We start from the raw sequence: 15,639 nt of genomic DNA, 5'->3' as shown, positions 1-15,639 counted from the left end.
CCGGATATACTTGTATGATGATCTACTGCGTGAAGGCAGTCAGATAGATAGTGGTGCGACTACAGAGAACGCTTTCCTGCAGTACATATCCATATTTTATTTCTGTAAGGTAGAGGGGTTATTTCCTGCTACAGAGTACCGTGACCACCTGTTCCATTTCTGTAGTGGCAGAGGGGTTATTTCCTGTATACAGAAGGTGGTTCGGCATACATTCCTGCAGTGGCAGATGTGTTATTTCCTACGTGCAGTGGACCCTGTGGTGGCAGAGGGGTTATTTCCTGTACACAGGGGTATAGCCAACAGGAAAGCCATATCCGGCTGGTAATGCTGGGTTACGTCGGGAGCGGGTAGAAACCGACAGATGAGCTCATTACCTGCACTAGGGCTAGACATGCATCATACTTGGTTGCGCATTTACTCTGTTATGGTTGTTGTTTGAATACATGCTTTCTTTGTTTGTATTCTATTCACTGTGTCTGTGTTTTATTTTCTTGTATTCTCTTGTTTGTGTTTTGCTTTCTATTTTCTCTGTTTTCTCTAGTTATCTGCTTCTTCTGTCCACTGCTTCTCGATATTCTGCTATTTATCTGCTAAACAACATGGAATTAATGAACTTAACTAATAACCCCGACCCTACTAAGAACTCCCCAGTTCTTACCCCTTCTCTCTCCGTTCCCCCTTCAGATGGAAGTAAGAGTACCTTACCGTAGTTTGTTGATGATGGTTCTGCAAAGAGGATTCTAAGTCTAGGGTGAATCTCATTCTCTGATTATATGTATATACTGTGAGACCAGCAAACGTCTGCACCGTGTTCGTATGCGCACTTTAACCTAAATCCTGTGTACGAGATTCCTATTGTGTGGCTACTTCATGAGGTACCAGAGAGGCATCCTATGGAAAAGTCTGATCGTGCAGAGGAGTAGCAGATAATGTTCAATCTTCTGATGACGTTCCACCTGACTTGAGTTTTGAAGACTTAGACCGTACTTTCCCTCGCTCTAGTAGTTTAGAGGGACTCAATTTCATACCTTTCCTCAAAAGAATCAGTGTAATTATCATCATAAGTTATCATTCTCGTTATTCATCTCTAGTTACATATTCATATACAATACCTCTCTCTTTCTTTGTTCATTCATCTTGTACAAACTTTACAGTTTTTACTTTTACAACATCTTAACTCAAACCATTTCTCTTTATCAAATTACTTTTTTCTCTTGATCTCTTTTCTCTATTCTGGTTACTCTGTTCTCTGTATCTCTTTACTCTGCTCTGGTTACTCTTTTCTCTGCTTAACATATGTATTTAAAGCTTATGTAAATCTCGGTATGAATAGGTCGCCTGTCCCAAGTATAGGTTCATTAAGTCTATACTGAAATAGTTTAACTTTTCATACAATACCTAACCCTAGTCGCAACTCAAGGATAACTATGTTGCCCTAGTTCGTTCACTAATTTCTGTCTGTTTTTCTGTTATTAAAACCTTACAGACTTTTCTTTAGTTTTATCTTTTCTTCAACCTTTTATCTTTCTTTTATCTTTGCCTCACTAATATGTTCTTACCACTCCCTAAGTGTTTTATGAAAGTAATTATGAGATTCTGAAAAATTACCTTGCCTTTACCTTTTAACCTTTAAAATTAACTTTTTACCCCGGTAACTTTTAATATTTCTACTTTAACCACCCTAACTTTCAGAAATTACCAAATAACCCCCAAACACCAAATTAATTACTTCTTTGCCCTTTTATGAATCAAAAAGGTGTTCTTCATTGTTCTTCACCACACTCAAAGTTTTCTTCGTGTTCTTCGTAAATTCTTCAAATTCTTTCTTTGTTTTTACCCGTTTTTCAGTCTTTTCAGCAACCGATTTTTACCAAAATTCAAAATAAATTCCCAGCCAATAAAACCCCATATTTTCTACATGATTTTAACACAAATTGAACCCCAATTTAGGGCCTAGGATTTCGTTTTCCAGCAGCCACAAGAAAACACATTCATAGCTTGAATTTCATCAAATTTCATCAAAATTTCACCAAATTTTCACCAAGAATCAATCATATATGCAACCACTTTTTAGCACAGCCAAATCATACAACATTCACACAACTCAAACACAAATATTCAAGATTAATTTCATCACACAACTCAAACACAATCAATCAAGATTAATTTTGTCAAACCGTACCTGGTTTTGCTGCTCCTAATTCAGTTAGGCTTTCAGGTGGTCCTTTAGCACTTTTTCCTCCTAAATCACATTAAGAACAACTTTAAATCCACAAACTCTCAACTGACCAAATCTCCCTCAGCACGTTAGGAAGAGATATCTTACCTTAGACTTGCTGGAAATTAACGTTTCTTGGCCCTCAAGTCAAGTTAAGCATGATTCCTAAGGAAAAACATCAAGAAAACACATGTTTTGCATGTTTTTCCTTGAAAATCGAATTGAAGAGGGAGGGAGACATCCATCTCACCTTATTTCCAGCCTTGATATGTTATATGGTTATGTAGAGGAAGAAGAGAGGATCATTTTGGTGAAATCGGAGTTTTGATTTGAGTTTTAGTTCAAAAGAAATCAAGCTTTGAAGATTTATGAACCAAGAACTCTCTCTCCTTTTTCTCTTGGTGATTTTCGGCCACAATGAGCAAATGAGACAGCCTTGGGGGTTTTGAGGGTGTAGGGTGAGTTGTGATTGGTTGGCTTGAAGGTGGATTAAAATAATATTAAAATATCTCAGGTGTATAACTACTAAAACTAGATGTATCGGAACACTTGCAAAAACATCTCTAAAAATTATTTTATGAGCTACTAGAAAAAATGACACTAGTAACATATTTATTATGAGAATAGAACATGTATAATGAGGCCTTAGCATTGCTAAAGTCATCAGAGAGTGCTGGTGCTAAGCTGCACCAGTAAACCGTAAACCCGGTTAAACCGATTTTCTGTTTTTAACTAAAACAGACCAGGTAACCTTATAATATCATTCAAGCATTTTCTAATAATAATATAATTCTAATATTATACTATTATCTCTCTTCTATCATTAATCGAGTCCGGTTCGTCAAACTAAGACTATTTACGAAAACTAGAATCAAAACTCCTAACCGATACGGTTCAAAAACTAGGTTTCTCGTGATTGTGTTGTCAAGTTTGCCTCAAAAGAGGTTCTAAATTAAGTATGACATAATGATAATGAGGATTGAGATGCTTGATGATATAACAGAGGTGTTCCCTTTACTGATCTTCCGGAGGATTCCGTGCCTTTAGAAAATATCTCGCGTACACGAAAATCAGGGTTGTTACATTCTACCCTCCTAAAAGAAAATTTTGCCCTCAAAATTTCAGTTACCTAAGAAACATAGAAACACAACAGATAATATACATCATGTACACAATAACAAAACATGTAGCGTTTACACAAGATCAAGTCAGTTTACATCCTCGTCATCATACGTAGCTAATATTTACACGACACTCCCAGGGCCTGGCCCATACAAAAAGCCGCTAAACTGGCACCCAGGCTAGCCTAACCACTATATATCTCCTAGCTCTCGGGTGTACTAACACAAATGAGAGACTATCTATCCGATAATGTTAGACTAGAGTGTCATCAAAAGAATGCCCCTTCCGCAGTCAAACTATATCTACTCGTGGCCGTTCGGAGAATCGCCGTGAGGCTCGTCTATCTCCTCATCCTGCTCTATCTCTATCTCAGGATCCTGCTCCTCCTCATCATCCGCAGCTACAACTATACCCTTAGATCCACCAGAAACACTGCTGTCACTATGTACAAAACCATTCGCGAGCACAGGTCCGTTCGCGTATATAGGAGCTACCCCACCGTCTGGTAGTGCCGGCTCATCAGGCTGTGGAAAGTCAGGGATCAGCTCAGGAGGAAAGTCCCACTCTGGTGGTATCACAGGTACGTAGTCACCAGCTAACTCGGGCTCATCAGGAATGATAGGCTCAGGTTCCACCTCATTCAAAGGTTGAGCTGGTATAGGGTGCTCGGGATCATCAGGAAAAGGATGTACAGGTGCGTCAGGATGTAACCAGGATAAGGGAAAAGTCGTAAGGAGCATCAGGGTCAAAATGCGGGCTAGACAGAGGATGTTGAAAGGCTCGATTAGGTAACGCATATCGTCTAATACGAGGCTCCAATCCCATGATGAAGTAACTGTGATGTACCAGATCCTCGTAGACGTAAGGGTCCTCGAACTCATAGAAGATCACGCCCGTCTCCATCTGAGGGGGAGGAAGGGAGAGAAAGGGTAAGAACTGGGGAGTCCTTAGTAGGGTCGGGGTTATTAGTTACGTTCATTTATTTGGGGTCGATTAGCAGACAAATAACATAATATAACGAAACAGTAAACAGAAGATAAAGATAGAAATAGAAAGTAGAGACAACAGAACACAAACAGAAGAACACAAGGAAATAAAGCACACACATAGCACTCAAGCAGACAAACATAAATAAAGCATAGACATAGCACTCAAGCAAACAAACATAAAGAAATTGATCAAACACAAGTAGGAATGCAACAGAGAGTAATGCGCAGACAAGAATCTGAGGTTTTACTTGAAAAAGTTATTTTAGAAGGTTTGAATTTGGAAAGTTATGTTATTTAAGTTTTATCTATTGATTAAAGTATTATGTATGGGCTGAATTTATTATGAAAACAATTTTATTTAGGTAAGAAAAGAATTATACTATTTTGAATTTGAATTACCAAGGTTTATGTTCAAGTTTGAATTATTTATAAAAGAAGTTATGTTTTGAGATTTATTCAATATGAAGAGAGTTATGCTTGGGGTTTGAAATAAAGGATTACTTTTTAGAAGTTTAATGAATATATATAATATTTGAATTTGAATGGTAAAGAGAGACAGTTTTTGAGTCTTTGGGAAGTTAGTAAACTTGAAAAAGAGTTTTATATGGTTACTTTTAGTAAGAGGGTGATGTTTTGAAAAGTATTTAGCGAATCTAAAATAAACGATTTCCTTGAGTCTTTTGAAAGAAAATTAAACTAGAAAGTGGTTTTAAAATTGGTTTGAGTTAAGAGGTTGGAAAAGTGGAAGTCGTAAGGTTTGTACAACATGATTGAATAAAGAAAGAGAGAGATATTGTGTAAGAATATGTAACTAGAAATGAATAATGAGAATGATAACTTATGATGATAATTACACTGATTCTTTTGAGGAAAGATATTCAGTTTATGAAATTATTGGCAAGGGTATTTCTGTAGTGGCAGAGGAGTTATTTCCTGTATACAGAAGGTGTGTCGGCGTACATCCCTGCAGTGGCAGATGTGTTATTTCCTGCGTGCAGTGGACCCTGTGGTGGCAGAAGGGTTATTTCCTGTACACAGGGGTATAGCCAATAGGAAAGCCTTATCCAGACAGAGGTTGCTGGATAATGTCGGGAGCGGGTTAGTAACCGACAGATGAGCTCATTACCTGCACTAGGGCTAGAGATGCATCATCCTTGTTTGTGCATTTGCATTTGATTGGGCTTGCTCGTTGTACTTCCCTGTGATTGTGCTGTTTGCCTTGCTGTGACTTGTTTGTGTGTTGAATTGAATCTCTTGCTTGTGCTATTAGTTGGTGAATGTATGATGATGAGTAAGAATTGACGTTGTGATTGAAAATTAATCGTGTGGTTGAGAAAGACTTTATGTGACTAGTTTTATATTTTGGAATTTGTTCTAAGCTTATATTTTTGAAGGAGGTAATTAATTAGCTAAAGTAAAACCAAAAGTATCTTCAAAAAGGTTTGTTAAAAATATAGTTTCCTTGAGTATGTTAATTATTTGCATGTTAAACATTACTTTTACGGCAATCCCATTTCCTACTGAGAACGTGTGGTTTGTTCTCACCCCAAAATCTTCCACCCTTTCAGTGACACAGGTTCGAAGACTCCGTTTGAAGCTGCGAGATATTATAGAATTTACTTATGAGTTAAGTTACTTCCATAGAAGTTCCCTCGCTCTTATTGCTTAACATTTTTATTTTATACAAAGGGATAGGATTTGTATGTGAGTTTTATTTGAAATCTTTTGTATGACATATATTATTATTAATATAATAAATATGTTACTAGTGTCATTTATGCTAGTAGCTCAGAAAATCATTTTTAGAGATGTTTTTGCAAGTGTTCCGATACACCTAGTTTTAGTAGTTATACACCTGAGATATTTTAATATTATTTTAATCCACCTCCAAGCCAACCAATCACAACTCACCCTACACCCCCAAAACCCCCAAGGCTGGCTCATTTGCTCATTGTGGCCGAAAATCATTAAAAGAAAAAAGAGAGAAAAGTTCTTAGTTCCAAATCTTCAAAGCTTGATTTCTGCTGAACTAAAAATCAAATCAAAATTCTAGTCCGACCAAAATGATCCTCTCTTCTTTCTCCACATGATCATATGACTTATTAAGGCTGGAATCAAGGTGAGTTGGCTGCACCATCTCTCTTTTGATTCGGTTTCAAGGAAACATGGTTAAATATGTGTTTTCTTGATGTGATTTAGGAGGAAAAAGTGCTTAGGAGGAAAATATGTGTTTTCAAACGCCACAAAGGGGTCAGACACTTGCAAGTGCTGATAACAACCCCCTTAAGCAGGCTTCTCCAACCACTTCTGTAGGATATAAACCTGCAACAACTAAGGTTGAAGAGTATAAAGCCAAGATGCCTTATCCTCAGAAACTCCGCCAAGCGGAACAGGATAAGCAATTTGCCCGCTTTGCAGACTATATCTTAAAAAGGGCAAGGAAGTAAAATTTTTGGTGTTTAAGGGGTTGTTTAGTAATTTCTGAAAGTTAGGGTGGTTAAAGTAGAAATATTAAAAGTTACGGGTGGTAAAAAGTGAATTTTAAAGGTTAAAGGTAAAAGGTAAGTTAATTTTCGAAAATTAATAATAAAATAATAAATAATAATAAAATATTAAATAATAATATTTAATTAAAAATAATATTTTAATAAAAATAATAAAATAATGCGGAACAGGCAGTTTTCTGTAAAAGCTTTAGAAAGACAACTTTAAGTGCAGAATCTTATAATTACCTTCATAAATCACTTAGGGTGTGGTAAGAACATATTAGTGAGGCAAAGATAAAGAAAAGATAAAAAGTTGAAGAAAAGATAAAAATCGAAGAAAAAGTCTGTAAAATTTTAACAACAGAAAAACAGACAGAGACTAGTGAATAAACTAGGGCAACATAGTTAGTTCTTGATTTGCGAATAGGGTTAGGTATTATATGAAAAGTTAAACTGTTTCAGTATAGACTTAATGAATCTATACTTGGGGCAGGCTAACTAATCATATCGAAATTAGATGATTTGATGGACCAGTTAAAAGGTGCAACTGTGTTTTCGAAGATTGATTTGCGATCGGGCTATCACCAGATTCGAGTGAAAGAATCAGATATACCGAACACTGCATTTAGAACTCGATATGGTCACTATGAGTATACGGTTATGTCGTTTGGACTAACTAATGCTCCTGCGATTTTCATGGATTACATGAATCGTATTTTCCGTCCGTACCTTGATCAGTTCGTAGTAGTCTTCATAGACGACATTCTCATCTATTCGAAGACAGAAAGAGAGCATGAAGAGCATCTAAGGACGGTATTGCAGATACTAAGGACTCGAAAGTTATATGCTAAACTATCAAAGTGCGAGTTCTGGACAAAGAAGGTGGCATTTTTGGGACATGTTATATCGCAGGGAGGAATTGCGGAGGATCCTGAGATAGAGATAGAGCAGGATGAGGAGATGGACGAGCCTCACGGCGATTCTCCGAACGGCCACGAGTAGATATAGTTTGACTGCGGAAGGGGCATTCTTTTGATGACACTCTAGTCTAACATTATTGGATAGATACTCTCTCACTTGTGTTAGTACACCCGAGAGCTAGGAGCTATATAGTGGTTAGGCTAGCCTGGGTGACAGTTTAGCGGCTTTTTGTATGGGCCAGGCCCTGGGAGTGTCGTGTATAGGACTTAGCCACCCTTACGGGTCCCAACCAAACAATCTACCAAACTCTTTTCAACCTTTCCAATATCAATTCAATTTAGAAACAAGCAAATTCCAACATTGAATCAGCCATATAATACTAAGGTTCATCTTTAATTTTATGAACTCATAACTATCACTCAAGCATTCTCAACACCCTATCTTCTTTTCTGTTTTTAATATAGCAAATGAACTCGGAATTACGCAAACTTTATGTCCAGGCGTCCATCTTGAAATAAGCTTTCTAACAAACTAAAGATCGTAATTTTCTGGTTTCTCTAACCTTAGGAATAAAGGAAAAATCGAGACTGCTCTGCAGTGCGTAAAACCAGAAAAACAGCAGCAGCATGTAATATTCAAAATTCAATATAAAATCCAAGTTAAATCCAATGACTTTGAAAATTAATACAGTTCAACTACACTCATCCAAGTGTCTTTTCCAATTGGTTTCAGGTCAATATCATTTTTGATGAAGTTATATAACCTAGAAACTGACTAATTTTCTGCAGAATTCTGCTTTAAAAGTTAATGAACTTATCTTCTTCCAAGTCCCATAACTTACTCATTAAAACATGGATAGCCCTGAAATTTAAGTCACATATGCTAAACATACTTAATTTTCACATCCAATTGGTCGCATCTCAATACCATTCCAGATTTAAAAATTATAAAACCTCAAAATTACTGACTTCGAAAACAAAGCCTGACTTTTATTGCATAAAACATCTTTCTTTGAAAATCCAAAACATTAAAACCACAACTCTAACAATTCTAAATTTTTATGAAAATAAAGTATTAGGACCAAAGTTTCATTTAAAATTGGTTCCATTTCAAAATTCAAAATGCAGAATTTCCATTAAAGAAATCAAGTTGCTGCTGTGTTAAATGCTCAGCAGAAAAACCAGATTTGACATCCATGATTCAAAAATTCACCATAAATCATAAACTTAGTGAAAAAGTCTCAAATTCAGCAGTCCAGTTTCCTATATTCCCAAGCTCAATCCGGACTTGGTCCCACACAATTCCGATAATCACAGAAATAGTTATAGCTTTTCAAAGTGTCCGGCTTCTTTTAAACATAATGCAGAAAATCAAGTTTTACACTTTAACTTTGAAAAATCATAACTAGTTCTATAATTAATTCAAACTTCTCAAAATTGAGTCTCAACAACAACTTTTATTATACTTTACTCAGCATTTACTCTATTACCATTTCGATTATCGTTGAATAACTGATTCACTTCCAAAGTCACTTTTAATTTCAAAAATCAGATTTTCAGCAACTAGTTCAACATTTTAAGATTCAATCTTCCAATTATTCCTTAAGCCCAACTTCAATTAATTACTAACTAAACCCATTACAATAAACCAACTCAACAGCAATAGTTTCAATTTGACCCATCAAAATACCAAAATCACAATAATCTCTCATCAAACAATTTATAATTCAATCTCACAAAATCAACAAAATTCAACCAAAGTTCCAATCAAAAATCTCAATCATTTCCAATCATAATTTCAGCCACACAACTCAACTAATTCAGTATAATCACGTAGAGTCAGAACTTTTCAACAATTCCATCCATATCAGAGAAAACAATATCAATTACAACTTCAAACACTCACAACGAAGCCCAAAGACATTCACAGCCTTAACCTGAATTCAACAATCCAATTGAAACACTAAAACATCATTAAACTTACTCCAAATTTCACAACCTCAACCATCATCACAATAATCCCAAACCAAACACAAATCTAACTCAGTTCATCAATTATCATTACGACAACTTTTCAATAGTTAACCTAGCATATATCAATTTGATAAATTACACTAAACTAATCATTATTCACAACCACATTTATTTCCAATCACAGCTCAAAATATTCACAACAACTAACAATTTCACAACAACTAACAAATTTCAAATGCATTTCAGGTCATTCATGTTAATTAAGAAATTCTTAACCATTGTTAACCATTTGCACTTATCCAATAACTTTCTAGGCATTCTAAATTAAAAACGTTAAATCCCCTACCTCAAAGTCGAAACTCGCGGAAATCACGAAACCCAGCAGCTCCGTTGGCAGTTCTAACATCCGTTCTGCTCTCTTAGCAGCTACCATGATGATTCTGGGCAGCTCCAGTGATGGTGAAAGGTCTCAGCTTCAGCCAAACAGCAGCAGTAGTGGTTTTGGCATCTCTAATCGACAATAACGGCACTCTGTTAGGTTTTGGCACCCGCTTTGTTCCCATAGCAGCCACAGCGGTGGTCCTGGGTAGCTCCGGTGGCAGTGAAAAGCCTCAGTGTCAGCCAAACAGCGATGGTAACGCTTCAGAGTGGATCTAAAGCAAGGACAGAGCAACAAAACCAACGGTTCCAGCAGTGGCAGTGGCTTTTTCTCAGATTCCAGAAACTAGAAGCAGAGGCAGAATTGGCGGGCCTTCCTCCTCCAGCGGCGGCTTAGTGAACAGCTGTTGAATAGATAATGAATTTAGTTTGGATTGCTGCTGCGAATGTAATTGGTTTTGTTGTTATGAGAGACTAATTGATAGAAATAAGCTTAGTTTGAGATTGTGAAATTTGGATTATTGAACTCAGGTTAAGGCTGTGAATGTCTTTGGGCTTCGTTGTGAGTGTTTGAGGTTGTAATTGATATTATTTTCTATGATATGGATGGAATTGTTGAAAAGTTCTGACTCTACATGATTATACTGAATTAGTTGAGTTGTGTGGCTGAAATTATGATTGGAAATGATTGAGATTTTTTATTGGAACTTTGGTTGAATTTTGTTGATTTTGTGAGATTGAATTATAAATTGTTTGATGAGAGATTATTGTGATTTTGGTATTTTAATGGGTCAAATTGAAACTATTGCTGTTGAGTTGGTTTATTGTAATGGGTTTAGTTAGTGATTAATTGAAGTTGGGCTTAAGGAATAATTGGAAGATTGAATCTTAAAATGTTGAACTAGTTGCTGAAAATCTGATTTTTGAAATTAAAAGTGACTTTGGAAGTGAATCAGTTATTCAACGATAATCGAAAGGGTAATAGAGTAAATGCTGAGTAAAGTATAATAAAAGTTGTTGTTGAGACTCAATTTTGAGAAGTTTGAATTAATTATAGAACTAGTTATGATTTTTCAAAGTTAAAGTGTAAAACTTGATTTTCTGCATTATGTTTAAAAGAAACCGGACACTTTGAAAAGCTATAACATTTTCTGTGATTATCGGAATTGTGTGAGACCAAGTCCGGATTGAGCTTGGGAATATAGGGAACTGGACTGCTGAATTTGAGGCTTTTTCACTAAGTTTATGATTTATGGTGAATTTTTGAATCATGGATGTCAAATCTAGTTTTTCTGCTGAGCATTTAACACAGCAGCAACTTGATTTCTTTAATGGAAATTCTGCATTTTGAATTTTGAAATGGAACCAATTTTAAATGAAACTTTGGTCCTAATACTTTAATTTCATAAAAATTTAGAATTGTTAGAGTTGTGGTTTTAATGTTTTGGATTTTCAAAGAAAGATGTTTTATGCAGTAAAAGTCAGGTTTTGTTTTCTAAGTCAGTATCTTTGAGGCTTTATAATTTTTAAATCTGGATTGATATTGAGATGCAACCAATTGGAGGTGAAAGTTAAGTATGTTTAGTATATATGATTCAAATTTCAGGGTTTTCCATGTTTTAATAAGTGAGTTATGGAACTTGGAAGAGGTTGTGTTCAATAATTTGTAAAACAGAATTCTGCAGAAAATTACCTAACTTCCAAGCTACGTAACTCCTTCATTAAAAATGGTATGACCCTGGAACCAATTGAGAAAGAAATTTGGATGAGTTATGTTTAACCACATTAATTTTGAAGGTAGTTGGATTTAATTTGGATTTTATATGAAATTTTGAATGTTGTATGCTGCTGCTGTTTTCTGGTTTTGAAACACTGCAGAGCAATCACGGTTTTGCTTATATTCTTGAAGCTAGAGTCAGCGAAAAATTATGAATTTTGATTTAATAGAAAGCTTAATTCGAGACGGTCGCATGAATATAAAGTTTGCGTGATTCCGAATTCATTTGATATTTTAAAAACAAAATGAAAATCAGGCTGCCAAGTTGTGTTGGAATTTAAGAAATAGATTTTCTATACTATTATCAAATGTTGTTGAGAATATATATTATTGTGGCAACTGCTGAAAAAGGGCTGTGATTTGTTGAGAAAGAGGGAACCCGTAAGGGTGGCTAAGCCCGAGTTTTAGGGGAGGTGCTGCCAAAATTTTGTAAAATCTGAGGTTTTACTTGAAAAAGTTATTTTAGAAGGTTTGAATTTGGAAAGTTATGTTATTTAAGTTTTATATATTGATTAAAGTATTATGTATGGGCTGAATTTATTATGAAAACAATTTTATTTAGGTAAGAAAAGAATTATACTATTTTGAATTTGAATTACCAACGTTTATGTTCAAGTTTGAATTATTTATAAAAGAAGTTATGTTTTGAGATTTATTCAATATGAAGAGAGTTATGCTTGGGGTTTGAAATAAAGGATTACTTTTTAGAAGTTTAATGAATATATATAATATTTGAATTTGAATGGTAAAGAGAGACAGTTTTTGAGTCTTTGGGAAGTTAGTAAACTTAAAAAAGAGTTTTATATGGTTACTTTTAGTAAGAGGGTGATGTTTTGAAAAGTATTTAGCGAATCTAAAATAAACGATTTCCTTGAGTCTTTTGAAAGAAAATTAAACTAGAAAATGATTTTAAAATTGGGTTGAGTTAAGAGGTTGCAAAAGTGGAAGTCATAAGGTTTGTACAGCATGATTGAATAAAGAAAGAGAAAGATATTGTATAAGAATATGTAACTAGAGATGAATAATAAGAATGATAACTTATGATGATAATTACACTGATTCTTTTGAGGAAAGATATTCAATTTATGAAATTATTGGCAAGGGCGTGGGTTTTGTCCCGCTTGCGTATTTATGATTATAAAAGAGAATAAAAAGCAGAGGACCTGTTGAAAGGTCATTTGTTGCTTGAGGCGACCCAAGAGATGTGTTTATTCATTTGTTGCATTATGGCAACTCCTGAGATATTTGTGTGATGATCTGCTGCGTGAGGGCAGTCAGATAGATGGTGGTGCGACCACTGAGAATGTTTTCCTGCGGTACAGATCCATATTTTAATTCTGTAAGGCAGAGGGGTTATTTCCTGCTACAGAAGTACCGTGACCACCTGTTCCATTTCTGTAGTGGCAGAGGAGTTATTTCCTGTATACAGAAGGTGTGTCAGCGTACATCCCTGCAGTGGCAGATGTGCTATTTCCTGCGTGCAGTGGACCCTGTGGTGGCAGAGGGGTTATTTCCTGTACACAGGAGTAAATGCGCAACCAAGTATGATGCATGTCTAGCCCTAGTGCAGGTAATGAGCTCATCTGTCGGTTTCTACCCGCTCCCGACGTAACCCAGCATTACCAGCCGGATATGGCTTTCCTATTGGCTATACCCCTGTGTACAGGAAATAACACCTCTGCCACCACAGGGTCCACTGCACGCAGGAAATAACACATCTGCCACTGCAGGAATGTATGCCGAACCACCTTCTGTATACAGGAAATAACCCCTCTGCCACTACAGAAATGGAACAGGTGGTCACGGTACTCTGTAGCAGGAAATAACCCCTCTGCCTTACAGAAATAAAATATGGATCTGTACCGCAGGAAAGCGTTCTCTGTAGTCGCACCACTATCTATCTGACTGCCTTCACGTAGTAGATCATCATACAAGTATATCCGGCGTTGCCTTAGCGCAACAAATGAATAAACACCTCTCTTGGGTTGCCTCAAACAACAAATGACCCTTCAACAGGTCCTCTACTTTTTATTCTCTTTTATAATCATAAATACGCAAGCGGGACAAAACCCATGTCCTTGCCAACAATTTCATAAACTAAATACCTTTCCTCAAAAGAATAAGTGTAATTATCATCATAAGTTATCATTCTCGTTATTCATCTCTAGTTACATATTCATATACAATACCTCTCTCTTTCTTTGTTCAATCATCCTATACAAACTTTACATCTTTCACTTTTGTACAAACTTTACAGTTTTTACTTTTACAACATCTTAACTCAAACCATTTCTCTTTATCAAATTACTCTTTTCTCTTGATCTCTTTTCTCTATTCTGGTTACTCTGTTCTCTGTATCTCTTTACTCTGCTCTGCTCTTAGTCTCTTTACTATGCTCTTATTTCCCTGTTTAACGTATGTATTTAAGACTTATGTAAATTTCGGTATGAATAGTTAGCCTGTTCCAAGTATAGGTTCATTAAGTCTATACTGAAACAGTTTAACTTTTCATACAATACCTAACCCTAGTCGCAACTCAAGGACTAACTATGTTGCCCTAGTTCGTTCACTAATTTCTGTCTGTTTTTCTGTTATTAAAACCTTACATACTTTTCTTTAGTTTTATCTTTTCTTCAACTTTTTATCTTTCTTTTATCTTTGCCTCACTAATATGTTCTTACCACTCCCTAAGTGTTTTATGAAAGTAATTATGAGATTCTGCACTTAAAGTTGTCTTTCTAAAGCTTTTACAGAAAACTGTCTTTTTCGCATTATTTTATTATTTTTATTAAAATATTATTTTTAATTAAATATTATTATTTAATATTTTATTATTATTTATTATTTTATTAATATATTTTCGAAAATTAACTTTACTTTAACCTTTAACCTTTAAAATTCACTTTTTACCACCCGTAACTTTTAATATTTCTACTTTAACCACCCTAACTTTCAGAAATTACAAAATAACCCCCGAAACACCAAAAATTTTACTTCTTTGCCCTTTTTAAGATCGAAGGCCTGTTTTTCATTGTTCTTCACCACATTCAAGGTGTTCTTCATGTTCTTCATAAATTCTTCAGATTCTTTTTCTGTTTTTACCCGTTTTTTAATCTTTTCAGTAATCAATATTTACCATAATTCATAATAAATTCCCAGCCACTAAAACCCCATCTTTTCCACTTGATTATAACAAAAATTAAACCCCAATTTGAGGTCTAGGGTTTCAATTTCTAGCTGCACTCAAGAACACAAATTCATAGCTTGAATTTCATTAAATTTCATCAAATTTTCAACAAGAATCACTCATATAAACCATCTATTTCAAGCACAGCCAAACCATATCATAATCACACAACTCAAACACAATTGATCAAGATTAATTTTGTCAAACCTTACCTGGTTTTGTTGCTCCAAATTCGGTTGTACTCTCAGGTGGTCTTTAAGCACTTTTTCCTCCTAAATCACATTAAGAACAACTTTAAATCCACAAATCCTTAGCTGAATAAATCTCACTCATCATGTTAGGAACGGATTTCTCACCTTAAACGTGCTGAAAATTAACGTTTCTTGGCTCACAAGTCAAGTTAAACATGATTCCTAAGGAAGAACACCAAGAAAATACATGTTTAAGCAAGTTTCCTTGAAACCAAAGCAAAAGGGAGAATGAGACAGCCTTGGATGTCTTGAGGGCGTAGGAAGAGTTGTGATTGGTTGGCTTGGAGGTGGATTAAAATAATATTAAAATATCTCAGGTGTATAACTACTAAAACTA

At 35.3% G+C, this 15,639-nt stretch overlaps 1 protein-coding gene across 1 annotated transcript; it reads right to left on the bottom strand.

Moving 5' to 3' along the window:
• Positions 1-3,280: 3,280 nt before the first annotated feature.
• Positions 3,281-10,648, bottom strand: LOC127741398 (uncharacterized). The gene is made up of 2 exons (XM_052253637.1): positions 10,056-10,648; positions 3,281-4,243 (listed from the first exon to the last, which is right to left on the bottom strand). The coding sequence occupies exon 2, from the start codon at positions 4,219-4,221 to the stop codon at positions 3,643-3,645; it is 579 nt and encodes a 192-aa protein (XP_052109597.1). The 5' UTR covers positions 4,222-4,243; positions 10,056-10,648; the 3' UTR covers positions 3,281-3,642.
• Between the last annotated feature and the right edge of the window lie 4,991 nt (positions 10,649-15,639).

This window comes from Arachis duranensis, chromosome 9, assembly GCF_000817695.3.
Source record: "Arachis duranensis cultivar V14167 chromosome 9, aradu.V14167.gnm2.J7QH, whole genome shotgun sequence".
Taxonomy (NCBI): domain Eukaryota; kingdom Viridiplantae; phylum Streptophyta; class Magnoliopsida; order Fabales; family Fabaceae; genus Arachis; species Arachis duranensis.
This window is presented reverse-complemented; position numbering and strand designations above follow the sequence as displayed.

What these genes read in the sequence shown, in the direction of transcription:
- LOC127741398 (XM_052253637.1), bottom strand. Translation starts at nt 4,221, where the DNA reads ATGAGTTCGAGGACCCTTACGTCTACGAGGATCTGGTACATCACAGTT.